Raw genomic sequence first — 26,535 nt, 5'->3', positions numbered from 1 at the left:
CAGATGACTGGAAGTAGTTTTAATTCCGCATGGCATCTTCAAACTAATTTCTCCACTAAGCATACATGTACTGGGTTGTAACCATCTTTTACAATTGCATAGGACCTTTATCAACATTTCAGTCATTAAGCAGACAACTTAGAATCAGTGCATTCAACCAAGGAAGGTAAACCAACCACAAAGAATAAAGAGGACAGAAATAAGCAAGACAGTAGAAAGCGATACCATTGTATGATGTTTTATTAAAAAGTAAAGAAAACATACGTCAGCCTGCGGTCCCATGGCTAACTCCTCCCCACTGGCTATTCTCTATCAGGTTTACCATTGGCAGTGATGGCTGGGGGAAATACTATAAACCTCAAAACAAAGCAAAGGGGAGATCTAAACTTCAAACCCATATCCTTTCAAAAAAAAAAGGGGGGGGGGGGGGGGGGATTCTTTACTTGTGAGCCCCACACCTGTCCAACCAATCCCGACCCCAGTTGCGACTATAAATATTATTTTTTTTAAAGTGTAAAATACTTTTTTTGTTCCTCCGGAAAGAAAGAAAGTATTTACAACAGGAATTTTACTGAGGAGGGCAGTCACTTTTGCAATTCTTTAGATCTGCTCTTCCATCTAAATATTCAATGTAATTGAACAGCCAAAAATTACATTTCAAATCATCTCAGATACAAGATTCGAGTAGTACAAAAAAAAAAAAAAAAACTCAAAGTGCTTTTTAAAACTGCCCAAATGATAAGAACCAAATTAAAATCAGATCGTAGGCTTGACGATTCAATGACAGTAGTGTTAGAAAAGCACTAACATACTGCATAGAACTGCACATGTCATAGTCAAGACATCTGCATTGTCTGACTACCTAACCGGTGTTCTGTAAATAGATACCACAACACCCCATCTGAGAATTACTCCAAGGACCTTAGTGCTCTCCAAGGTTCGATTATGGTACACACACTAGCTAGAGGGAAGTTTTTTTAAACACCTACTCCACAGTAGAATGTGCATGAGGTTGTTTAAGGAAAGGATATGAACAAGACAAGAGGTTCTCAAGGGACCATAACTTGCACTATGCTGGTTAAAAGTGCAGGAGTATAGCACCACCTGGTGCTAATGAATGGAAACATACACAATAAGGAGTTTGAAGCAATGGTAATAACCTGAAGGATTTGAACCGAACAACCCGGCTCATGGTCCACGAACCCTCACACAGATCGCCTACATCGGACTAGAACCTAACCAGACCTTGTATTGATGACATGGCATAATGATGACCGCTGACAAATCTTTGAGGGAGGAAGTGGTTATCGCTCGCAAGTATTTCATACACTTCCTTTGAATCAAATTCGGCCAAAATGTGCAACAAAACAAATCATAAAAATCCACTTTCAAGTCAACAAAACACATTTCCATGCATTTAGACCATGGCTATGCTTGGATTTGTGGTTTAAACACTGGTTTAAAATAATAAATGCCTATAATGTCAATGAGACAGTAGAGCCCTACCACAGTAGGTATATGAAAACAAAAGGCAGCCCTAGCTTTACAGGGAGAAAACTACCGGGCGGAGTTTAAGGGGAATCATCTACTGAACTTGAGGACATTCTGGAGGTGAAAGGTCGGGCAACGCGGTGGACCAGGAATGAGACACTGCAGATAAACATGTGTTGCTGCAACAAGAACAGAGTCCTCTGGAGAAAGAGGGGGTTAAAATGTACCGTTGTTTTTACAATAGGTATTTTCATTGTCAACACAGGAAACTGAATTGCATATGTAAAAACCTGGATTATCTGTATGGTTCAAATGCTTAGGCAGAATGATGGCTAGGCAGTTGGTGCGTAGCCTGAAGGAAGAACTCAGACATATACACCAAGGGCTTTGGTGCCCTCGCACAGCTGGGTTGCCCAAAGGCCAGTGTTTAGTCACGTCAAAAAGCAAAACCAGAGAATGATGACTGTACATCAACATAAATTAGGTATTTCCTGGAAAACGGTTAACATCCCATCCCTCACAGCCCAAGCCGCACAGAAGCTAAATTACAACTTTAAACCTGGGAGGATGACCAGAATGTAAGGTGTGGGGGGATAAATTAAAATTCTCAAAGAGCTCTGACAAATCCTCTCGTCTTAGATGTAAATGTCTGTTTGAAAAAAAGTCCCCAAATATTTAATCGCATTACAAATATAAATCAGTTTCTTTTTTTACTCAAAAATATTAACATAACCAAAAACACAAAAAACTCCATCTGAGAAGTTGAGTCCCATTTCCTCAGAATTGGGAGGGGTGTTTTGTTTTCATTTTAGGGGCAGAAATTTGAAAAGACAAGCACAAGAAGCACCCTGGACTTCATTATGAACGTTTTTGCCGCTTGGAATGTCGGTGGCTGGCCCCGTTCTCCTCGTCACTATCCCCACCATGGCCCCCCCGCTGCCGAGTTCTCCGGTTGTCGCCCTCCTCGCCATCACTCTCTTGCTCTCGGTAGTCTCGCCGGCTGGACGTTGTCGCCGCCCGCTTGCTCTTCCTCTTCACGCTGCCCTCTTCCTCGCTCGCCTCCGCTTCCTTTCTCCTCTGCTCCACCACTGCTTTCCTGGGCCGACCCACCTTGCCTTTCCCATTCTGCATCTTCCGAACCTTGGGCGTCTCCTCTTCCTCCTCGTCCTGAGCGGTCCGACTGACTCTCTTCCGCTGGTGCCGGCGCAGGTAGCCAAGGCCGGGTAGCAGCTTGTGGAGCAGCTGGGTGAAGCTCTGCTCCGTCTTGGCCATGCAGGAGAGCACCGAGCTGCCACTCTGGTTGTACTCCTCGGCGTTGGAGAACACCAGCTTGACGTCCTCCAGGAAGTCCTGGGCGTGGCGGTACTGGCCCTCGCTGAACTTGGCCTGCATGGTCTGGAAGTCCATGGGGCTGGAGATGATGTCAAAGTAGTCCTCCGCCTCCTCTACTGACACCGGCTCTCTGGAGCGAGGAGCGAAGACGGGGAGGTTAGAGGTCAGGTCTACTGTCTCAGATCTAAATATCTTGATACTATTTCCATGGAATTCACATGGACACCTACACTGAACCTGCATCTAATCAACTGTCTGATATCTATATAGTTAGTGTCAATGTATGTTGTTACATTGAGATAGGAGTATAAGTCCAAAGTTAGTTGTGCTAGTCAAGCCATATTTGAAACACTTTCAGGAGGCATTTCCCAGCTTCACAAATGTTTAACTGCATGTCTCACCTGAACGGCCAGCTGTAGCGGAATTTGACCAGTTTTTGCAGGATCTCCTCGCTCCTCTCCAGCTCCAGGGCCTGCCGACGCACCCCTGCCTTTGAGCTCTGACGCACCTGCAGCAAACCAAACACACCATATTAGTGTTGGCAAGGGGTCAAGTTATTTGCATAGAAGCTGGCTTGCACCAGTGCGTGAGTCACCAAAGTCCATTTTATTTGCACTTTTTTGGTATATACAGACTTGTCCCATCGCTGGAACTCCCATGCAGACTCGGGAGAGGCGAAGGTCGAGAGCCATGCGTCCTCCGAAACACGACCCTGCCAAGCCGCACTGCTTCTTGACACACTGCTCGCTTAAACCCAGAAGCCAGCCGCACCAATGTGTCGGAGGAAACACCGTACAACTGGCGACCGTGTCAGCGTGCATGTGGCCGGCCCACCACAAGGAGTCGCTAGAGAACGATGGGACAAGGACATCCCGGCCGGCCAAACCTTCCCCTAACCCGGACGATGCTGGGCCAATTGTGCACCGCCGCATGGGTCTCCCGGTCACGGGCCGGCTGCGACACAGCCTGGAATCGAACCCGGGTCTGTATTAACGCCTTAGACCGCTGCACCACTTGGGAGGTCAGACCAGTCTTTCTAACCATGAGCCATAGGGTGTGTGTGTTCTCACCAGCTCGTCGATGTCTGCAGGACTGCTAGGGGCGGCCCTCTGTTTGCTGGGTTTACTGGGGGGAGAGTGCTTCTTAGACGCCTTACTGGACGCCTTCAATGCTTTAGAGTTCTTTGTCTTCTTCCTTGATCTCACTGGGAAACAGAAGAGTCCAGTTAAATATACACACCATCAGAAAAACATTTAAAAAATCAGCCATTTGTTGTACCTGTATGAACTGTAAGAATAGGGATGAAGCTATAAATCACAAGTAAAATGCTGAAAGATTCAGATTTTTTTTTTTTTTAATCTTTTAATAGACATCCTAAAACAGATCTCTGGTCGACTAGGCTCATCAACAAGCCCAACTTCTCAGAGGGAGGGAGCTATGTGAAGTCAAGAGACCTCAAAATGCACTGGGCCGAATCCTCGCTCACAGTTTGGTTTGCAATGTTATGTTGCCAGATCTGCAGGGTAAAAACCGACCTGCTACGGCAGCACTATAACCACCGGTCTTCCAAACCCAATTGTGTGTTCCAAACCCAAACCTTACGTGCAGGCCTAAACTCACAGAGGATCACTCTGCCACATACCGTCAGCCAAGCCGGGGGTGAAAAGCCCACCAGATCAAAAAGGGGGGATGACACTCAGACAATGAAGAGGGGAGAGAATGAGCTCAGAATACTGCACCACATTCCTGTCATTCCCATCTTTCTCTGCATCCGTAAAATAGAAACGTGTACATTGTTCGGCCTGTTCAGTTCTCTCTGGTCAGGGTAGGAGAAAGTCTGGGCCCTAGTATCTATGTAAAACCCCTGCTACACGACAGGCCCTTCCCACTAAGGCCCTTTAAGTCAAAACTAACTGGTCCACTCAGGAACATTCCCTGTCTTCTTGGTAAGCGACTCCAGTGAAGATTTGGCCTTGTGTTTTAGGTTAATTAATCTCCCAGTGTCTGGTGGAAAGCAGACTGACCCAGGTTTACCGCAAGGATTTTGACTGTGATTAACTACATTGTGTGGGGGGGGGGGTTTATCCTGAAAAACTCCAGCCCTTAACAATTACAAGCATACCCATAACATGTTGCAGCTACCAATATGCGCAAAAATATGGAGTGGTACTCAGTAATGTGTTGTATTGTATTTCCCCCAAACATAACACTTTGTATTCAGGACAAAAAGTTAATTGCTTTGCCATTTTTTGAAGTATTACTGCCTTGTTGCAAACAGGAAGCATGTTTTGGACTATTTGTATTCTGTACATGCGTCCTTTTCACTCTGTCAATTAGGTTAGTATTATTTAGTAAATACAATGTTGATACATCCTCAGTTTCTCCGATCACAGCCATTAAACTCTAACTGTTTGAAAGTCACCATTGGCCTCATGGTGAAATCCCTGAGGGGTTTCCTTCCTCTACGGCAACTGAGTTAGGAAGGACATCTGTATCTTTGTGGTAACTGGGTGTATTAATACACCATCCAAAGTGTAATTAATAACTTCACCATCCTCAAAGGGATATTCAATGTCTACCTTCTTTTTGTTTTTACCTACCTTCCAATAGGTGCCCTTCTTTGAAAGGCATCGGAAACTCTCCCTGGCCTTTGTGGTTGAAATTCACTGCTTGACATTACAGATAATTGTGTGTGTGGAGTACAGAGATGCTTTCATAAGAAAAATCCTGTTAAACACTATTATTGAACACAGAGTGAGTCCATGCAAAAATTTTTTACTCCTGGAGGTATTTAGGCTAGCCATAACAAAGTGCCGAACACGTGACTCAAGGCATTTTAGCTTTTCATTTGTAAAAATGTCTAAAAACATAATTCCACTTTGACATAGGGTGTTGTGTGTGTAGGCCAGTGACAAATCTAAATGTAATCAATTTTAAACTTCAGGCTGTAACCACAAAATGGAAGACGGGGTGGGAATACTTTCTGAAGGCACTGTACATCTGTAAGGTCCCTCGGTTAAGTACTGAATTTCAAGCACAGATTCAACTCATGAAAACTGGCAGTGATTGGTAAATGGTTAACAATAACAAACCAGACTTTAAAATAGCTCTTTAAGCATGGTCAAGTTAATAATTATGCACGGGATTATGTATTAAGCCACCCAGACACATCAAAGATAGTCGTCCTTCTGAGCTGCAGGACAGGAAAAAAACTGCTCAGGGATGTCACCATGAGGCAGTAGGTGATTTTAAAACAGAGGTGGCTGAGATGGGAGAAAACTGAGGATGGATCAACAACATTGTAGTGATTACATTTCTAATATATTGTTGTTATTTTTTGTATTTAATTTTGTATTATTATTTGCTACCATTTTAATTATTATAATTTTATTACAATGTATACATTGTTACTTTGGCAATATTGACACAATTTTCATGCCAATAAAGCAGCGTGAATTTGATGCCGAAATAATGACCTAAATGACAGAGTGAAAAGAAGAATACAAATATACATAATACAAATATTCCAAAACATGCATCCTTTATTATCACACCAAAAGAATACACCGTTTGGCCTAAATGAAAAGCCTCATGGTTGGGGCAAATCCAACACGTCACTAAGTAACTGCCTCATTTTCAAGCATGGTGGTGGTTGCATCATGGTATGCTTGATATCTGAAAAGACTGGGGAGTTTTTCAAGATAAAAAGAAATGGAATGAGCTAAGACCAGGCAAATCCTAGAGGAAAACCTTCAGTCTGCTTTCCACCAGACAGTGGGAGAGAAATTCACCTTTCAGCAGGACAATAACCTACAACACAAGGTCAAATCTACACTGGAGTTGCTTACCAAGAAGACAGTGAATGTTCCTTAGTGGCCAAGTTACAGTTTTGACTTAAATCTACTTGAAAATCTATTGGCAAGACTCGCAAGACTCAGTACTGTTACATTGGGTAATGGTAAGTAAGGGTCCCTACTGGGGTCAATAATACTCACAGCTGTGGCCCACGGCCTTGTAATCATTATCCTCCTTGTCCTCTTCATCAGAGTCCTCGGATTCAGACTCCTCTTCGTCCTCAGAATCCTCCTCTTCCTCAGTGTCCTCATTGTAGTTTCTGGAACAACAAGTAGCCATCAGCATTCTGTTAAAGAGCGTTCATCCAATAGCAAAACAGGCTTTTCTTTACACGCCGTAATTTTGGAAGAACATTTGAAACTAGGGGCTGATTTGGGGGCTCATCAGTGGAGTCAAAATAATAAAACACTTGAGTATCTTCAAAGTGGCTTCTACAGTACCACCTTTAGATTGAAACAGCTTAATTGTCATGTTTGACGAAAAACCAGAAAGTTTAGACACAGCTAAGTCTTTAATCCACCAGTGAGGTGTTGTGTGTTATCGTGTGAACCCTACCTTCCGCGGGAGCAGCGTCTTTGCACGGCGGGCTGGCAGGCGGGACACAGCCACTCCCCCTGGGGGATGCGGTAGAGGGCGGGGCGCAGACAGAACAGGTGGAAGGCCTTGTTGCAGTCGTCACACAGGATGAGCTTGTCATCCTCACCTGAAGGAAGGATGGAGGAGAGAAAATCATCATCATCGCAGACTTAGTAAATAGTTTAGGCCTACACTGTCATTAACTCTATACATACATATTTAATTGTCTAAAGTCACTAAGACCAGCAAAAGTTATTCATGTAAAATATTAAATAAGGAGAAGCCTCTCTGTATGGAGTGTGCGTGCAAAACCTACAACTGAGCAAACAAACCATATCCGCGCGGCATGCCTCACAACCCAGGACCCACACCTACAAGGAGTAGGGGATGATACGGGATTGGGCCAAGAAGCTGCCATCACACATCCAAGTTCATTTGGCTAGGGCCCAATTTACAATGAGACAGTTGGTCAAATCCCCAGGGATAAGGGCACACCCATTATCTCCACCAAAACAAGGATTCATCATAATCATTTATAACCTATATAATGTCTCTCATTCCCAAATATTTGTAGTTCAAGGTTACAAGCCATGTCTAACCTGAAATCACTGGGTAGGTTTCCACTACATCATCTCTGCTAATGTCAGATCAGCAACATGGATAGGAGGGAGCAGTGTGTTGTCACACAGGGCCTTGGGTATTGTACTTCTACTTATAGTAATTATATTACCTCAATACTTATACAGGGCCTTATACTGTAGTATCTTACTGCTAGTTCACCTGTAGTGTGGCTGTGTGGCAGCATGTGGTACACCTGCACCTGTCTGACACTACTCTGTCCCTGCTCTGGGCTCATCCACCTGCCCTGCCTGGGACTGGGGCTAACCATGTCCCGCAGCACGAGGACAGGAGGCCTCAGCCCTGTCCCTGGAGAGAGTACAGGCTGTTATTGGAAGAGAGAATGGGTTCCAATAACGTAACTGGTTAAAATCAAGGTAATACATTTACTAGAGCAAAGATCAACACATACAGTTGAAGTCAGAAGTTTACATACACCTTAGCCAAATACATTTAAACTCAGGATTTTTTATTTTTTTTAACAATTCCTGACATTTAATCCGAGTAAAAATTCCCTGTCTTAGGTCAGTTAGGATCACCACTTTATTTTAAGAATGTGATTTGTAAGAACAATAGAGAGAATGATTTATTTCAGCTTTTATTTCTTTCATCACATTCCCAGTGGGAATGAATTCCCACTGGGAACATACACTCAATTAGTATTTGGTAGCGTTGCCTTTAAATTGTTTAACTTGGGTCAAATGTTTCAGGTAGCCTTCCACAAGCTTCCCACAATAAGTTGGGTACATTTTGGCCCATTCCTCCTGACAGAGCTGGTGTAACTGAGTCAGGTTTGTAGACCTCCTTGCTCACACACGCTTTTTCAGTTCTGCCCACAAATTTTTGGCCATGCTGTGATGCTGCCACGGCCGTGCTTCACAGTTGGGATGGTGTTCTTCGGCTTGCAAGCATAACCCTTTTTCCTCCAAACATAACAATGGTCATTATGGCCAAACAGTTCTATTTTTGTTTCATCAGACCAGAGGATATTTCTCCAAAAAGTATGATCTTTGTCCCCATGTGCAGTTGCAAACCATAGTCTGGCTTTTTTATGGCGGTTTTGGAGCAGTGGCTTCTTCCTTGCTGAGCGGCCTTTCAGGTTATGTCGATATAGGACTCGTTTAACTGTGGATATAGATACTTGTGTACCTGTTCCCTCCAGCATCTTCACAAGGTTCTTTGCTTTTGTTCTGGGATTGATTTGAACTTTTTCGCACCAAAGTACATTCATCTCTAGGAGACAAAACGCCTCTCCTTCCTGAGCGGGGTGACGGCTGCGTGGTCCCATGGTGTTTATACTTGCGTACTATTGATTGTACAGATGAACGTGCTACCTTCAGGCGTTTGGAAATTGCTCCCAAGGATGAACCAGACTTGTGGAGGTCTACAAATTTTTTTCTGAGGTCTTGGATGATTTCTTTAGATTTTCCTATGATGTCAAGCAAAGAGGCACTGAGTTTGAAGGTAGGCCTTGAAATACATCCACAGGTACACCTTCAATTGACTCAAATTATGTAAATTAGCCTATCAGAAGCTTCTAAAGCCATGACATCATTTTCTGGAGTTTTCCAAGCTGTTTAAAAAAGGCAGTGTCAACCCATTGGAATTGTGATACAGTGAATTATAAGTGAAATAATCTGTCTGTAAACAATTGTTGACGTCCTAACCGACTTGACAAAACTGTAGTTTGTAAACAAGGAATTTGTGGATGAAACACGAGTTAATGACTCCAACCTAAGTGTATGTAAACTTCTGACTTCAACTGTAGCTGATAACGTCACATAGCAACTTCACTTCAGTCATTCAAAGATTCTATACATTAGTCAATCATGTCTTTCTGCCTGTTCGAGAGGTTTGACTCGAAGGCCATGAACAGATTTGCTCATTTTTACTGCAAAGATTCCTTTAGTGCAGGGGCCAGCAAACCCCTAAAATGTTTGTTTATACTGTGGTTTGTTTTACTCAAACCACCTCGTGGGCCAGGTGGACACTCCGGCTTTAATGGAATGCAAGGTGATTTGTGGATAGCCGAAGTCTTCACAGCACCTTACTCAGGTGGATCATCTCCAACAGGCAGAAAATGACAGTCAAATGCTTTTATTGTAAATCAGGGTTTAACGAAACTTGGTACTGGGGTCCCCCCTGGGTGCATATTTTGTTTTTTGCCCTAGCACTAAACAGCTGATTCAAATAACCAACTCATCAGCGTGCTTTGATTATTTGAATCAGCTGTGTAGTGCTAAGGCAAAAAACAAAAAACTTGTTTGGGGGCCCCCAGGACTGAGTTCGGGAAACGCTGGTATAGATGACTCAATACTGAGAAAGGTTTTCTTGACGAGACCTTGGGGCACGATGTGCAACCAACACCCCCCCCCCCCCCCCTTATTTTAAGTTTTTATTTACCTCTGATCGACTTGTTAAAACTAGATCCACTTTAAGGACACTATCTGTAATCGTTTCTTACTAATTGGTCCTTTCCATTGACACCATTTTAAAATACCCTCTTCAGTTTCGGACTCCCTCATACAGCTCCAGGACGTTGAGGATCACCCACCTTTCCTGCGGCACACCTTGCAGCGTGCGTTCTCTGCCGACATGTCCCACTTGATGCAGGCGTCCAGCATGCCCAGCAGCACGTGCATCCGGGAAAAGGTCTGGGCCTCGCGGATCGCCGTCTTCCATTTCTCTACTGCCGTCGCCACCTGCAGACAAATTACAACTTTTTTAATTACTTTTTTTATTGTATTGATTTTTACAGAAAAGTGTGTTTAAGGTGCACTTCAAAACATTTGACACCTGCATCACCTCGAGACCTAGTCATGAAACCTGTATTTTCAGACCCTGTAACCAAAAAACTGGTAATGGGTCTGCGAGAAAATATCTGTTTTATGCAAGTAAATTCAATAACACTACTGTTTAACACCTTCCTAGTTTGAATTGCAAACAGGCCCCATGGTTTAATCATCCCTCTTCCAATTGCCGGTTACGCACTGAGATGTATAAAAGGGATTATTTAAAAAATATATATTTAACTGGGGAGCGTGAGTTAATTAAGAACAAATTCTTATATACAATGATGGCCTACACCGGCCAAACCCGGACGACGCAGGGCCAATTGTGCACCGCCCTACGGGACCCATAGGTCACGGCCGGTTGTGATACAGCCTGGATTCAAACTATAGTGACGCCTATAGCACTGAGATTCAGTGCCTTAGACCGCTGCCCGAGCTACTTGCAAGAAAGTGGTAAAAAAGGGTGTGTTTGAAAAGGGGTTGCCTTGTTTTAAATTACAGGTAACATACCATGTTCTGTCTAAAATAGGTATTACTCACCCTTGCCTCCTCCGCCAGCTTCTTCTCCTCATCCACCTCCTCAGTTTTCCTGCTCTCCTCACCTTCCTGCTTCTTCTTCTTCTTCTGCTTGGGGGCCATGAAGCCCTGCAGGAATTTCTTGATGACACAGGCCTGGAGGGTGATGACGCACTCCCCAAAGTCCTTTAGGTTCTCCAGGTCACGCACCTGAACACACAGAGACAGACAGGGGTCAGAGGGGAATGGTCAAGTTCAGAGGTCATACTCTGCTGGATGTGCAAGGCCCAAAGACAAATACAGGTAAATGGGCATTGAGGAAAATCTTGAAAGGTTTGTAGATACAAAATAATATGTATGGCCATTAGTTTACTCCTGCCTATATGACCTGACCAGATATGCGATCAGGATAAACTCCTGATTCCAAACATGTCAACTGATTGTATGAATAAATAGTTACCTTTCTCTCAAACTCATCCATGCTGTCGTCCATGTAGCCCAGGCCGCCTTTCTGGAGGCGCGAGGCCACCTCGATGACGTCGCTGCGCAGGTACTTAAGCAGCTCCTGGTGGCCGTCGCAGCTCCTCAGCCCCGGGTTCCCCTTGCGGGTCAGGTTGATAGAGTGGAGGATGTCCTGGTACCTGTCAGCGTACAACACCCAGTCAGTCAGTCACACTAACTCACACACATATACCTGATCCATGTGACCTAACCAGGAAAAACGCTGGGCCATTTGCATAAATAGGACAAGATAAAGTGGGGCGTCGCTCACAAAGCAGTCATTAGGTGAGTGAATGAATTGGTGGAGGGTCAAATCAAATTTTATTTGTCACACACATGGTTAGCAGATGTTAATGCGGGTGTAGTGAAATGCTTGTGCTTCTAGTTCCGACCATGCAGTAGTATCTAACAATTTCACAACAACTACCCTATAAACACAAGTGTAAAGGAATTAATAAGAATATGTACAAAAAAAATATATGGATGAGCAATGGCCGAACGGCATAGGTAAGATGCAGTATATGGTATAGAGTACAGTACATACATATGAGTAATGTAGGGTATGTAACCATTATATAAAGTGGCATTGTTTAAAGTGGCTAGAGATACATTTATTACATCCAATTTTTTATTTTAAAGTGGCTAGAGATGAGTCAGTATGTTGGCAGCAGCCACTCAATGTTAGTGATGGCTGTTTAACAGTCTGATGGCCTTGATAGAAGCTGTTTTTCAGTCTCTCGGTCCCCGCTTTGATGCACCTGTACTGACCTCACCTTCTGGTTGATAGCGGGGTGAACAGGCAGTGGCTCGGTATGTAGAATATAAGGCAAATGTCTCCTCACCTGACTTGCAGCTTGGTCTTCAGCTCACTCTCTCTCACACCCTGCGCGTGGAGGCTCTCCACCAGGTCATCGAGTTCCCGTGGAGCATCACACACAAACCTTCAACACAAGCGTGGTGTAAACACATAGTATATCATAGCACAAATATAATCATCTGCTCTCTGGTGTAAGTATCGTTTAAACATTGTTATTGAACGACAAATCTGTTTAGTTATCAAGTCAACCAATGATCATCTGTCAGTGAGTTTCTTACCAGAGGTTCTGTCCCTGGTTGGGAGTGGTGGTCTCGATGCAGATGGCGGCTAGCGCCCCCTGATGGGCTCCCTCGCTTAGAGCACCATCTAGACTGCCACCGTCCTCCTCGACATCTGCAGGATCAGAAACAGAACAGGGTCTTGTTCAGTAGGCACAAAGGCAAAGAAAGTGAGGGACTCTCTGAACTTGACCAATAAGAATAGCTTATTTTTGTTTTTCCTGTTGCACTAGGTTTTTCTACGGTGTGACCTAATGAATACGACCCAGGTTTAACGCTGCAACTACTACAACTAATAATATCAAGAAATTATATTATAGGTTTCACAGAAGTCGTGATTATTATGTTATTCTCTGAATTCTTATTTCTTTTTTGACATGGTCAAATAACAGAATATTATTTTTTCCTAAGTTGCCATACAGAAACTACAGGGCCATGAGTAATTTAGAAAAGAATGGTACTGTTATAAGCGGTCTCACTTAAAACCTCATATCAGTCGCCCTGTTTGACCTAGAGACTAAACTTTGTATGTAGGCGTCTTTTACATGCTGAACAAAATTTGCCTCAAGGGCCCATAAGGTCACTCAGGTCGATTTTCCTCCATTTTGGAAATTTTGAAGAATAAAAACTCAAATTCAGTACGTAGGCCTCTCTTAACTTCAGGGTTCATACACATTTTTGACAGATGGAATTTCATAACTTCTGCGTATTAAAAAAGTATGTGTAATGTGGTATTGACACAGAGGCTGCTCTCTGATCCCATGTAGCATCCCCTGTCGTTGTGCAAGGCACTTAACCAACCAACCCCCCGTTGGTTGGTTAACAGGCTAACTAGCATCTATTGATTTGTCATGTCCCATACATTGGATGCCCAAATCAACTGGAAGTATTTACAAAACAAGTTGAAGCCACATAATCCAAAAGAAAAGCTACAGCTAATCTTTTTAACACCCTATTATTTACTGTTCGCGATTCACAAATTATTATTTTTGATTCATCACAATTGAACCAAATCCCAACTAATACAATGGCGAAGTGAATTGTGTGTTGTAAAAAATAATGGTTTAAATTAATCAACTTTATATGGCCTTATTCACAAGCGTCGGAAAGTTTTTAGGAAAATGACGAAAACATACATGCTAACAACAGCTAAACAGTTAACTACAGGGTACAATATACATTTTTAATTGGCTACCTAGTTAGTCTGTTCTCTATCATATTTTATAGGCTATATATAGGCCTAACTGCTGCTGCAATGTCAACCATAATCTCTCTGTGAGCAACGGAGAAGTTGATGGAAAACTAAAAAAATATTCCATTACTTTTCCATGATTTTCATGACATAACCAATCCCTTAGCTTTTCTCAAACTAAGTTAAGACAGCGATTCCCAAACTAGGAGTCACCTGATATAAAAATGGGGTCCTGGGAGATTTTTCACATTGAGAGGAACCATTGTCATTCACAATGGATATATTTAAAAAAATAACTTTGGTGACTTTCTATGAAAATAAAATGTGTCTCCTTGCTTACGTAACAGACATATTTGGGAAACTGAACGAACTGAACACAAGCATGCAGGTGTTTAGGCTCCTGACTCAAAGAGAATACCCTGCCGTCTCATTTTGAGCATTAATGCCGCGTTCAAAACTCGGAAATCTCCAACTTCAGGGTGTTCAAGACAGCTGGGAACATGTAAAAAAATGAGCTCAGACTAGGAAAAATTGTTTTGAACAGCCACCCAACTCAGAATCTCAGGCCTCTTTCTAGAACTCATACTTCTGACCTGAAGATCACTGACGTCATGATTTGACCATAAAACCTATGGCACCCTTTGCCAGCTCATATCTGTGTGAAGCTGGATTTAGTGCTCTTGTCTGCATTAAAACAAAACATCGATCCAGGTTGGATGTGAGCACAGAGATGAGGTCGACCACACACCCCGACTTTGACTTAGGTTAAGAGATGGCTGAGTCATTAATAAATAAGGAAAGCAGATTTTACGTGTCCATTGAAATCCTTTGTAAATCCACTCCACAATGGCCTATCAACTTGAAACTAAGTTTGGCACTGATATCTTAAGAAATAAGGAAACTATTAACAATTCACCTTTTGACTATGTAACGCTAATGCTCAAAATAATAATTTAAAAAAAATCTCAGGGACTACGTCAGATTTACTCAAATTTTGGTCTTTTGACTCATCACAATAGTCTAAAGAGTTTAATAAAATAAAGTTGATGTATTCAAAGATTGCCACACTATACCAGTAGATGCAAATTAGCACATATCCTGGGAGCTAAAAATACTACCAAAATCTTTTTCTCATGACCAATAGAACCAAATTACATGGTACAAGTCTTATCATAGTTTGAGAAAAACTACGGAAATGGTCAAAAGATGGCTAAGTTATTTGATGTGTCCATTTAAAACCAGTGTAAATCCACTCCACATTGGACCATCAACTTGTCATCGCTATCATGGATGTCCTTAAGATAAACCACACTGAATTTCGTATTGACATCTAAAACAAGGAAACTATTGCAACTCATTCTTTGCATATGTAACGCTAATGCTCAAAATCTGCAATCATCTTCTCCTCATGAACCCTTCGTCAGATTCACTCCAGAGTTTGTATTTAGACTCATGATTCCACATAAAATAGTTCCTACATGATCGAGTGCTTGTTTTGTTATTCAACTGATCTTGTGTGTCCTTTCTGTCATGTGCTCACAGCTATATATATCAATTATATTTCTTTACTCTTCTGGGACATGAGGCACTAAACATAGCTAGTGAAGAGGATAAGGTGTACTAGTACTAAGGTTTGCAGACTCTCAGCTGTGATGACAGTGTACTAACTTACCATCAGTCTCCTCTTTGGTAGCCTCCTCGTCCTCAGGCTCGACTGTAGCCTCTTCCGGGGGGAGGGTGTAACTGTAGTCAATGCTGTCGTGCACCCAGCCCTTCTCTATGTACAGGCCAGGCACAACATCAGAAAACAGCCAGTACCTAACACACAGACAAAGAGTTGGCGGGTCAATACCGATGGTAATATAAACCAACAGTGACCTGAATCAACTGTATGTGGTAAAACGGTTTACATAGTTGTCGATTCCTTATATATCCAACGTCTTGGGACCGTTGAGGATGCATGCACCAAACCAGAGCACTATGTGCATGTATCAAGAGTCAACTGTAAATAGAACACCTAAACATATTGTGAACCATTGAAGTGTGCGTGCTGACCTGTTATGGTTTCGATCAGTTCCCAGTGGGATTCTCCTCAGCACCAGTTTGGCTTTGGTGATGCCGTCCTGGAAGGCCCTCTCCGCTGCAGCCTTCTGCTTGCGGACACGCTCCTCCTCTGCCTCTTTCTCCATGCGCTCTGAGGGGAGACAAAACAGAATTTGAGCCGACACTCATTCATAACAGAGCATTCCCATTGCATAAATCACCTAAGCAACTATGGACTCAACCACAGCCATCTTATTCTTTCTAATTGTCCCCCACAATGAAAATCGCAGAGAGGACTGTGGATCTGTCTCCATCTGTTAATACGTTAGTCACACGAGACTTCAGACAGCATTGGCCCGATTTTAACGAAACGTGTGTTGAAGATGAGTCTTACCATAGAGATCTGGCATTTACAAAATTACAGATTGGCCAGATAATGGCGCTGTAACAGATTGAAAATGCAAACTTTGAAAGGTCAAGCCCCTCACCGTTTGATCTACAATCATGACATTTGGAACATAGGTCCCTCTCCTCACAAGGAACATATTTGCCTCAGAGACTCATAAGGTCAGACATGATGAAATTTCCACCATTTTTTTTTTTATAAATTCAAAAAGAGTTCCCCGCTACTCTTCTGGCACCGAATGACCAATCTGCATGAAACTTATCTGGTCAGGTCATATAGGCAGGAGTAAACTAATGGCCATACATATTATTTTGTATCTACACACCTTTCAAGCATCTATGGACAAAGGTCTCAACGCAATATTTTCCAGACTAGTACCTAAAAACATGGCCGCTATTGACCAATAAACTTTCATGTGTGCGTGGTCTGGCACAAATGCATATAAATCCGTCAAAGATATTCATATTGTAACAACATTTGGTACACATGTTGAAAACACTCAAGAAACAACATATGCAAGAACATTCATATCGACCACACGGTGGCGCTATAACAAACACATTTCTATTTCTTGATCTGTTTGACTCACTGATTAAATTTGGCACACATGCTCTGGCACAGGAGTCTAGCTAACCCACACAAACTCAAAACACCACTGGCCGAATTTTGACAAAACTTGAGCGAATGATGAGTCTTGCCATAGAGACCTGGCATTTTCAAAATTACACTGATTGGCTCAAAGGGGCGCTGCATCATTCGTGGGGACGACATGTTTACTGTTGCCTAATGATAGGAGTATTTCCTCACCACGTGACATAAGGAAAACTGGCCCAGTCTAATGATCTACAACATGTCCAGCTGTCCTTACCTTTGTTCTGTCTGTCATGCTCCTCCTTTTCCTTCTTGGCCTGGATGGACATCAGCCTCCTACTCTTAACTGTACTAATCATGTCTTCCGGCTCCGCGGCCACCGACTCTGCTTTCACCTTCACCTCTTTCTTGGTGCTACCCTCTTTCTTCTTCTCCACCTTGGTGGCGGCTGACGGCGAGTCGCCACTGGCAGCCTCCTCGACTTTGACATCAGCTTGTTCCTTGCGCCGTTGCTTCTCAGCCCGCTTGCGGTCGTTGACCTCCTTGAGCGAGGCCAGCCTCTCCTTCCACAGCTCGGCCGAGCGCTGCTGCATGGAGTCCACGTGGTCCTCCACCGAGTAGGTCATGAGGATGCGGTGAGACAGTGCCACCAGCAGGCTGGCCTTCTCCGTCGACGTCAACTCAAACACCTCCACCAACTCCAGCCGCTCAAGGAACTCGCTACTTACCACCTGGTCGAAGCCCCCTAGGGTGCCCCAATCATCCCCCCCGGAGCCCTGGCCCGAGTCATCGCCGTGGGCGTCGCACGGCCGCAGGCACAGGCGCACCAGCTCAGAGACAGAGTGGAGGGTGAGGGGGATCTCCGACAGGGGCATGTCCAGCTCGCTGTAGCCCTCAGCCAGCTCGTCCTGCAGCAGGGTCTGCAGCAGCACCACCAGCACACGGTTCAGGTAGAGGAAACCTGCCTTCTCCCCGGCCAGAGCCTCCATCAAGGCCACTGCCGTCACCGGGTACTGGTCATCGGGCATTAGCAGGCCCGCGTAGCAGTTGAGGAAGTCCGCCACCATGGCCACGTCTCCGAACAGGGAGTTGGGCAAGCCCTCTGGCATGTCGACCAGCTTGAAGACAGGCAGTGCCTTGCCGCCCTCGATTTCCAGGTCCTCATAGCGGCGCTGCTGCTCACGGCGCACCTGCAGCTCCTTCTCCCGACGCTCCTTAGTCTTCTCCCGGAGCTTCTCATTGATCTCCTCACGCTTCTTCCTCATCACGTCCCGCTTCTCCTCCTCGCTCATGGCCGCCCATTTCTTCTTGTGCTCCAGCAACTCCCAGCGCTTCAGGACAAGATCGCAGAGCTCCTCAGGAAGCCGGCCCCGGTCCTCAGGCGAGAGGGCCTTGGCCGCCTTGGATATGAGACAGGACATGGCGTTCCTCTTGTCCTCCTTGCCCTTGTGCTCCTTGTAGTAGCGCAGCAGGTGCAGGGCCATGGGGTGCAGGGGCTTGCCAAGCTTGGGGGTCCCTGGGCCGGTGCTCCGGGCTCTCTTCTTGGGGCTTCCAGCGGAATGAGGGCTCTTGGCCAAGTCCAACAGAGTCATTTGCTTCATCTTGGGCTTCTTGGCGCCTCCACCCTTTTCATCCTTTTTGAATGATGCCTTCTGGCCGCTCTTGCCGGGGGTCTTTTTGCCAGTAGCAGATTTCTTGTCTCCAGGTTTTTTGCTGGATTTGGGGGAGGAGAGTACAGAAGCCCCACCCTCTCTTTTCTTAGGGGTACCGGAGTTCTTTACCTTCAGAGGCGAGCCATTCATTTTCATCTACAATATAAATGGATGCTTTATTGATTCAATCCATTGCAAGACTAAATATGCAAATTCAATTGAACATTTAACAAATCCTCTGATTCTTTAGAAAACCACTAAGCCAGCTAAAGATATGTGCAAATGAGATTACATCAGCATGTATAAAATTTGAGAAACCTGCATGTGGCCCCAGATTGTTGGGCTCAGAGGCATGCCGAGAGAATCATTTTTCTTCTCGTTCCCCGAATTCCCTCCTCCCGGGGTGTTCGAGGTCTTCAGCTTCTTACTGGGTTTGCCCTCTGTTGAGCTCAGGCTCTTGCGCTTGGCTGAGACTGGATTCTCTGTGAAAAACTAGAAGGCAAACAAAACTATTAGTCACATATTTAAAAAACAAATGTTATATAAAAACAGTGCCATCAGAAAGTATTCATACCCCTTGACTTAAGTAGCATGGACTCTGAAATAATAGTGTTGGAACATTTTTTAAATGACTACCTCATCTCTGTACCCCACACACACAATCTGTAAGGTCCCTCAGTCGAGCAGTACATTTCAAACAGATTCAACCACAAAGACCAGGGAGGGCACCTATTGGTAGATGGGTAAAAAAAAAAAGCAGACATCGAATATCCCTTTGACCATGATGAAGTCATTAATTACACTTTTTCATGGTGTATCAATAGTTATCACTACGAAGATAAAGGCATCCTTCCCAACTCAGTTGTTCAAGAGGAAGGAAACCGGTCATGGATTTCTCTATGAGGCCAATCAATGGAGAACACTGAGGATAGATCAATATTGTAGTTGCTCCAAAATACTAACGTATTTGACAGAGTGAAAAGAAAGCCTGTGCAAAAAAAAATATATATATTCCAAAACATGCATCCTGTTTGCAACAAGGCACTGTTGAAAAAAATTTGACAAAGCAATTAACTTTTTTGTCCTGAATACAAAGTACTGGATTTGCCCCAAACATATTACTGAGTAAGCCTCTCCATATTTGCAAGCATAGCAGCGGCTACATCATGTTATAGGTATGCTTGTAATCTTTAAGGACTGGGGAGATTTTCAGGATAAAAATAAATAAATAGACAGATTGGAGTTAACCACAGGCAAAATCTTTAGAGATTCAGTCTGCTTTCCACCAGACACTGGGAGATTAATTCACCTTTCAGTAGGACAATAACCTAAAACACAAGGCCAAATCTATACTGGAACTGCTCACCAAGAAGACAGGGAATGTTCCTGAGTGAACAATTTAGTTGACTTAAATCTACTTGAAAATCAATGGCAAGACCTGAATATTGTTGTCTAGCAATGATCAACAACCAATTCGACAGAGCTTGAAGAATTTACAAAATAATAAATGGGCACAATCCAGGTGTGGAAAGCTCTTAGAGACTAACCCAGAAAGACTCTCAGCTATAGTCGCTGCCAAACGTTCTTCTACAAAGTATTGACTCAGAAAAAAAGTAAAAGAAAAGTGAAAAGTAATTTAAAAATGAGATATTTCTGTAATTAATTTTCAATAAATTAGCAAAAACCTCTAAAAACATGTTTTCACTGTCATTATGGGGTATTGTGTGTAGAAGGGTAAAATTTAAATACATTTTATATTTCAATTCAGGCTGTAAGAACAAAAAGTAGAATAAGTCACGGGGTATGAATACTTTCTAAAGGCAATGTATGACGCTGTTTTGTCTCACTGTTGTATTTTATCTACACGTCCATCACATAATCCAGAGCTCCTATATCAACAGGAGATTATGTGGAGGTTTGTGGACAAAAAATAAAGTTAAAACCCCATATAAATCTAGGTTTACCTTGTGTGGATCCAGGAGGAAGTCGCTGAATTTGCTGGGCAAGTTGAACTTCTTCACCAGTTCATCCTCCACCACCCAGGGGGCCGTCTCTCCCATCCCAAGCCGGAGTGCATAGTGGCGGATGAAGTAGCGCATGATCTCCTTGGTTGGAGGGCGCTCAGTCCGGAAGAGGCTGTCCACTGGGACATCACTGATGACCTGTTTGTGTAGCGTTTAAAAATGTATATAAATTACATACATAGACCCCAGTGTTGTGTTGATTACAGCATGCAATGGAAAATATTTTAAATCTATTTGGTAACGGAAAACAAAAATGTGCATTTCGTATTCGACAAGTTTAGGTAGCCCCTTCCTGTTCCAATCCATTTTCCCCCCATTGTGTAACCAATGAACACGACCCAGTTACATAAAACATGTGCACTTGATGGCCGGAAGTGAACCATAGACATTTTAAAGCAGTGGAGAGGACACCAACCTTATCCTCGCTGATCAGCTTCACGTCATACTTGTGTGGCAGGAACTTTGGCATCACCCATCTCTTCTTCTCCTCCTTCATAGCGGTGGGAGTTTTCCTGGGCGAGCGCCGTGCTCGGTCACCTAATGACAAACAAGCACACAGTATATTTTTTGTGAATGTGAATTTTTGGGGATCAGGCCTGTGTGGATTCTATGCTATTTTTACATGTACAAATTTGTCCATTTGACAAATCTCTTTAATATGTAAAAAATACAGTCTCTGAACTAGCACACATCTTAAAGCTCCATGTGCTGTATTTTAGGGATGTGTCAAAACTGATGGTTTTAAGACCTAGACAACCAGTTGAGGGAAGTGGCTTTACTAATCAGTGACCTTAAATTCAATCAATCAAGTAACAAGGGAGGAGTGAAAACCCGCAGTCACTCGGCCCATAATGGAATGAGTTTGACACATGGTTTAAACTGAGATGTTTTTTATTTTTTGCATTAGAAAGCAGTTTATGTCTCATGGTCCGTCTCTTTCAGATAGTTAAGCATTGCACCTGTACTACCATTACTTTACCTTAATTCCTCCTCGCAAAGTTTACATTACCTCCTCAAAGTATTGCCATACAAGACTTTGTTGCTGTCACTTGCCCCTCTCTGCCATACCCCCCCCCCCCAACTTATCGACGATGACTTAGTGGTGGCGAGTCGACACCAAAATAATTGTTTCCTTGACTGCTTGCACGTCAACCCCCATTTTCGAGCGGAATCGACTTCTAAGACTCAGCATTTTTGTAACGGAGGAGACTGATTAGTTGCCGTGCTTCCAAGAACAGTGGAGAAGTAGACCCTTGCGCTCAAACTCTTAGTTGTTGCATAAATTGACCCACTATGCTGTTTACTTTCCGCATCTACTTCATGTCGCTGAGTCTACCTTTAAAATTACACAACTTTCCCCAGGCCTTTATAGCCTATCGTCTAGTTATGGCTATAACACAGAAAATAATAGGTTGTGATAACTGCACAATGGTGGAAAAAGAACCAAACTGTCATACTTGAGTAAAAGTAAAGAAACCTTAATAAAAAAAAAATGATTTCACATAAAAGTAACCCAAATATACTTTTATTTCAAATTCCTTATATTAAGCAAACCAGATGCAACCATTTTCTTGTTTTTTTAATTGAGGGGAAAGCCACGGGCATACTCCAACATTCAGACATCATTTACAAAACGAAGCATGTATGTTTAGTGAGTCCGCCAGATCAGAGGCAGTAGAGCTAACCAGGGATGTTCGATTGATAAGTGTGTGAATTTGACTATATTCCTGTCCTGCTAAGCATTCAAAGTGTAACGAGTGCCTTTGGGTGTCAAGGTAAATGTATGGAGTAAAAAGTACAATATTTTCTTAAGGAATGTAGTGAAGTAAAATCAGTCAAAAATATAAATAGTAAAGTACTGATACCCCCCCCAAAAATATTTTTACTTAAGTACCTTACACCACTGTAACTGCACTGCAATTAACATTTTGTTGGGGGGAAAAAACAAAAAAATGGTTCGGGATTTTCCTTAACTTCAAGGATCCCAATTTAGTTTAAACGTTCACACACCTACTGTGGTGGATTTTGGTGTAGGTTACACAAAATCTAATAATTGTATTTGTTAGCACAACATGTCCCATAGGTGCTGTACTCACTGAGGCTCTCTCGCCTGCTTTCCCTAGTCTCCCTGGGGCTCTCCTCCTCTCTGGGCAGCTGTTGTTCCTTCTTCTGGTTCTCCTGGCTTGCATTCTCCTTGTCGCTGGAAGGAGAGTCGCAGGCTCCCTCTAGCTTCTTCTCTGACGTCTCCCCCTCAGCGTTCCCCTCAAGCGGGTGTATCTTCACGACCTTAACCTGCAAACTCTTTTCCTTCCCCACCTTAAAAAAACAAAATGAATAGGTGAAGGGGGCTAAAAAGCTATTTCATTTTCTATCAACATATTTTCCATTAACAGTATTTCTTCCACCTTCATTGACTACTATCTCACCACATGAAAACAAACATCCACAGCATTCGACCAAAATAAAAGAACATCACCAGAAAGTCACACTCCTCGTCTACGGCGTACTTGGTGAGGATCTCCACCCAGGCCTGGTCCACCAGCTTGTCCAGGGAGACCGTGTTGTGGTGAACCATCTCCAAGACTGGCTTCTCGAACCATAGCGGGTACTCTTCTTGAAGCCTGGAAATAAATCACTCATGTCAAACATCTCATTTATCTAACACTCAATAGAAAATGCCAGCAATAAACAGTCTTCTTACGTTAACTGATTTGGGTTTATTGGTGCACTTTCACTCTAATAATTTTGACAGATGGCTTAGTGTGACTATTGCTATTTCACTAATTGAGTCACCTGCTTTCCATAATTCATAAACATGCATGGAGCAGTCCAATCCAAGGAATACATACAAAATAACATTCCTCGGTGAAACACAGACTGCTAGGACCACCAATGCCTGTCCTATCTGTACACAACCACTTCTCCAACAGGGGGAGCCAATTCAAACCCTGGCTTCCCTGCCTGGTATAAATAGACATCTTTAAATACGGCTGCTGATCCTGCCTGGCCTGCACCGAGGGTGCCGGAGGAGCACAGCCTGGCTGTGGCACTGCTCTGAGGTCATTCGTGTACACACAGAACTCAAAGCTTACTGTCCTCCCACAACGCAGGGCTCAATGCCACAGCAGCCAATCTGGACACGTATCAAATGAGAGAACCTAGACCTTGTCTATAAACAATCCCTAATCCAATCCCTTCAGATGCACACAAGTGCCTAGGGGTTGTTTCTAAACCAGGCCACACTCTTATCACTAGATTCAAGGATGACTCAATCCATACGTCCTGCAAATAGAAAGGAAGGAGGCGCGCGGGGAACATCCAATAACACAGCTGTAAATCATGTCACCTTCAACTGGAGTCAGTGAGCAGTGTGTGCTACAGACGGAGCTGCACTGATCTTTTTAGCCTCTGCATGTAATGATGATTTATATTTCTTTTGAAACAGAGCATTTCTGTTAATGGTCGTAATGTCGCTCAAGTTAGACTTGCTTGTTACTCACAGTTCAGTGACTTCTTGCTCCTCCTCCCAGGCCTCCTTGTGTGTGAGCTGGTTGCTGCCGGTGCTCTTGCATGTCCAGATGCGTTCGGCGTATCTCTGCAGGCGCGCCTCATACTCGCTGTAGCCATTTCATCAGGATAACATATATTCCCCTCAATCACATAGTGTGAGTACTAGGACACAGGATAGGAACATCCACTTAGTCACTTGACTCAGTTAGCTCTAAGGCATACCCAGACCCCCCATTCATAATTAATGAATCATGTTAGGAGCAATTGATCTCAATAATTAAAAGGCCGGATGCGAGGGACGTCCCACACCAAGCATACATTCTGGATCCTTTCATAACAGAGCCAAAGTGCAGGATAATCCCCAGAAACACTGTGCTCCAGCTGAAACTAAATCTGACAAGTCTTCCTCTCTGTAGGGACTAAGCAATGTGTTAAATCACATCCTGATATCATTAGGACTTTCGCATCTATAACTAGAAGTCAAGCAGTACAAACTTTACTTATTATATTGCACTGCCTGACAAAATGCAGAGCACAAACGTTTGGGTTGATGGTGCTTTGCACTGGGATAGTAGTAGTATTAGGGTTTGTTTACAGGTGGCTCGTAATTTGCTGTTTATCAGATAAGGTTAGAGTACTGTACCTTTAGACTAGACAGACAAATATGGGGATGTTGGCCTAGTGAGTTATGCAGCCACAAGGAGCAATACATGTCAAACTCACGTGGGGCACCAACATACTTCTGTATCTATTGGTAGTAAGGCTAGGGGACCTCAAAACAATGCATTGAACTGCATTTTTATTACACCGCTGAGCAACCTGAACGATGCATTAGTATATCAATCGGGCATGCCTGGCGGCCATGCACCGGCTACACTTGATTGGAAATTGATTCATGTCACGAACACGTTTGCCTTTTCTTACAAGTCATATTACAACCGTTGTATTTCCAACAAGTCAAACTTTACAGTTTGATCTGCAAGTCAAATCCGTCCGATTTGATCATGAGCTAGTGTCAGAACTGACGTGATATAATCTGCTTGTTCTTCAGTCTACCCTGTAAAGTTAGCTAGCCATGCTAGTAAACGCGCCACCGAGACGGCATGACAAACTCAGAGACCGTGAGAATCACCCAAACCAGTTATGCATAGATCAGCTAGATAGCGCAATTCTCAAGTAATATTAGTAACTTTAGTAGTACTTAGCTAACGTTACGGTTTGTCTAGTTAACAGTTAACTCGTTTTAAAGAGAGCACAACTTTGACTACGAAATAACAGTGAGTGACTGTGGGCATATTACGATAGGGAAAACAATCCAAAAGAAGCACAACAAATTCGACATAGTTAACATTAGCTATTTAGCTATTATTAATATTCAGAAGCTGAACAACATTTAAAACACTGACACAAAACTCGATGTTCCGATAAGTGTGCATAATGGTTTTACTTTGACAGTCAGTTAGCTAGCTGGCGAACTGAGTCGGCTTTGCCATAATGTGAAAGGATACTCTTTGTTCCTGAAGGCCTCCTTGGTGTGTTCGATGATGTAGACCTCCTCCTCTGGGCCTGGCGGCTCGGCTAGCGGCTTAACCAGCGGGTAGGGTTTCCGGCCCAGCAGTGGTGCCATCCTGAATACGAAACGGCAGCGATGACGTCTTAAAAAATAAAACTCCTACCACAAAACTACGCAAAATATGACAATATGGCCTTAGCATGTAGTCAAGTATCCAAAAATATTCCAGGAGCATTCAACGTGTAGCATCTAGCTAGCTAACCTAGCAAGTCGGCTAAATCCTCGCAAACAATAACACAGCACTTCTTGCTAGCAGTCAAATCGCATCCTTGTTCTGTTCGCCGGTAGTTGTGTCATTGTTTATCAACACAAACTTTACAAAAACATCTGTTTAAAAATGTGCAATGATAATGGACTCTTCGGGTAGGCTATCCGGAGAAACTTCTACTAGCTTGTCCCAAAGGAGGATGGAGAGGCGAGCTGACAGGATTCTCGAACTCGCGGCAACAGCGGAGGTTCTCGTCAGGGGGTCTGGCGCGCTCTCCACTCCGGTCTCCAAAGACTAGGCCTTCTCTCATGGAGCGATTTTTTTTTTTTAGACTCGCAGTGTCCGTCCTTGAAAGTTTAAGTTGTTACAATGATAGTAAAGGGTTGTAATAACTTAATTGAATATGCAAGAGATGAATTACTGGGTTGAAAAAATGGCGGGAGTTTCCGCCCGGCAAAATACTGCACAACCCCAAAACTCAGTTTCCCCAGAAGGCAAACAGCGTCGTATAGATTTATCCCGCCCCTCTCTCTTTCGATTGGTCTAACAAAGAGCGATCC

The 26,535-nt window shown here is 43.5% G+C and overlaps 1 protein-coding gene across 2 annotated transcripts; it reads right to left on the bottom strand.

The window, feature by feature from the left end:
• Positions 1-222: 222 nt before the first annotated feature.
• LOC120028697 (tyrosine-protein kinase BAZ1B-like) lies at positions 223-26,451 on the bottom strand. 2 transcript variants are annotated; one of them, XM_038973923.1, is made up of 20 exons: positions 25,703-26,451; positions 24,185-24,301; positions 23,161-23,305; positions 22,781-23,000; positions 21,100-21,221; positions 20,625-20,822; positions 18,979-19,152; positions 17,286-18,816; positions 16,024-16,162; positions 15,641-15,786; positions 12,777-12,891; positions 12,524-12,622; positions 11,641-11,821; positions 11,205-11,390; positions 10,427-10,574; positions 7,234-7,381; positions 6,819-6,937; positions 3,894-4,027; positions 3,225-3,331; positions 223-2,953 (listed from the first exon to the last, which is right to left on the bottom strand). In XM_038973923.1, the coding sequence occupies exons 1-20, from the start codon at positions 25,819-25,821 to the stop codon at positions 2,350-2,352; spliced, it is 4,752 nt and encodes a 1,583-aa protein (XP_038829851.1). In that variant the 5' UTR covers positions 25,822-26,451; the 3' UTR covers positions 223-2,349. The 2 variants fall into 2 exon arrangements, with proteins under 2 accessions (XP_038829851.1, XP_038829852.1); XM_038973924.1 differs by having other exon boundaries at positions 24,185-24,356; positions 25,703-25,775.
• Between the last annotated feature and the right edge of the window lie 84 nt (positions 26,452-26,535).

Source organism: Salvelinus namaycush, chromosome 34 (assembly GCF_016432855.1).
Source record: "Salvelinus namaycush isolate Seneca chromosome 34, SaNama_1.0, whole genome shotgun sequence".
Classification (NCBI taxonomy): Eukaryota; Metazoa; Chordata; class Actinopteri; order Salmoniformes; family Salmonidae; genus Salvelinus; species Salvelinus namaycush.
The sequence above is the reverse complement of the archived record's forward strand: the minus strand, read 5'-3'. Positions and strand labels throughout refer to the sequence as shown.

Bases quoted from the DNA above. Each gene is read 5' to 3' on its own strand.
- LOC120028697 (XM_038973923.1), bottom strand. From the start codon at position 25,821: ATGGCACCACTGCTGGGCCGGAAACCCTACCCGCTGGTTAAGCCGCTA. The intron at 23,001-23,160 runs GTGATGTTCTTT...TGTTTTTTTAAG, and splicing joins ACGAGGAGTGTGACTTTCTG to GTGGGGAAGGAAAAGAGTTT. The intron at 7,382-10,426 runs GTGGGTGATCCT...TCCTTCCTTCAG, and splicing joins CAAGGTGTGCCGCAGGAAAG to GTGAGGATGACAAGCTCATC.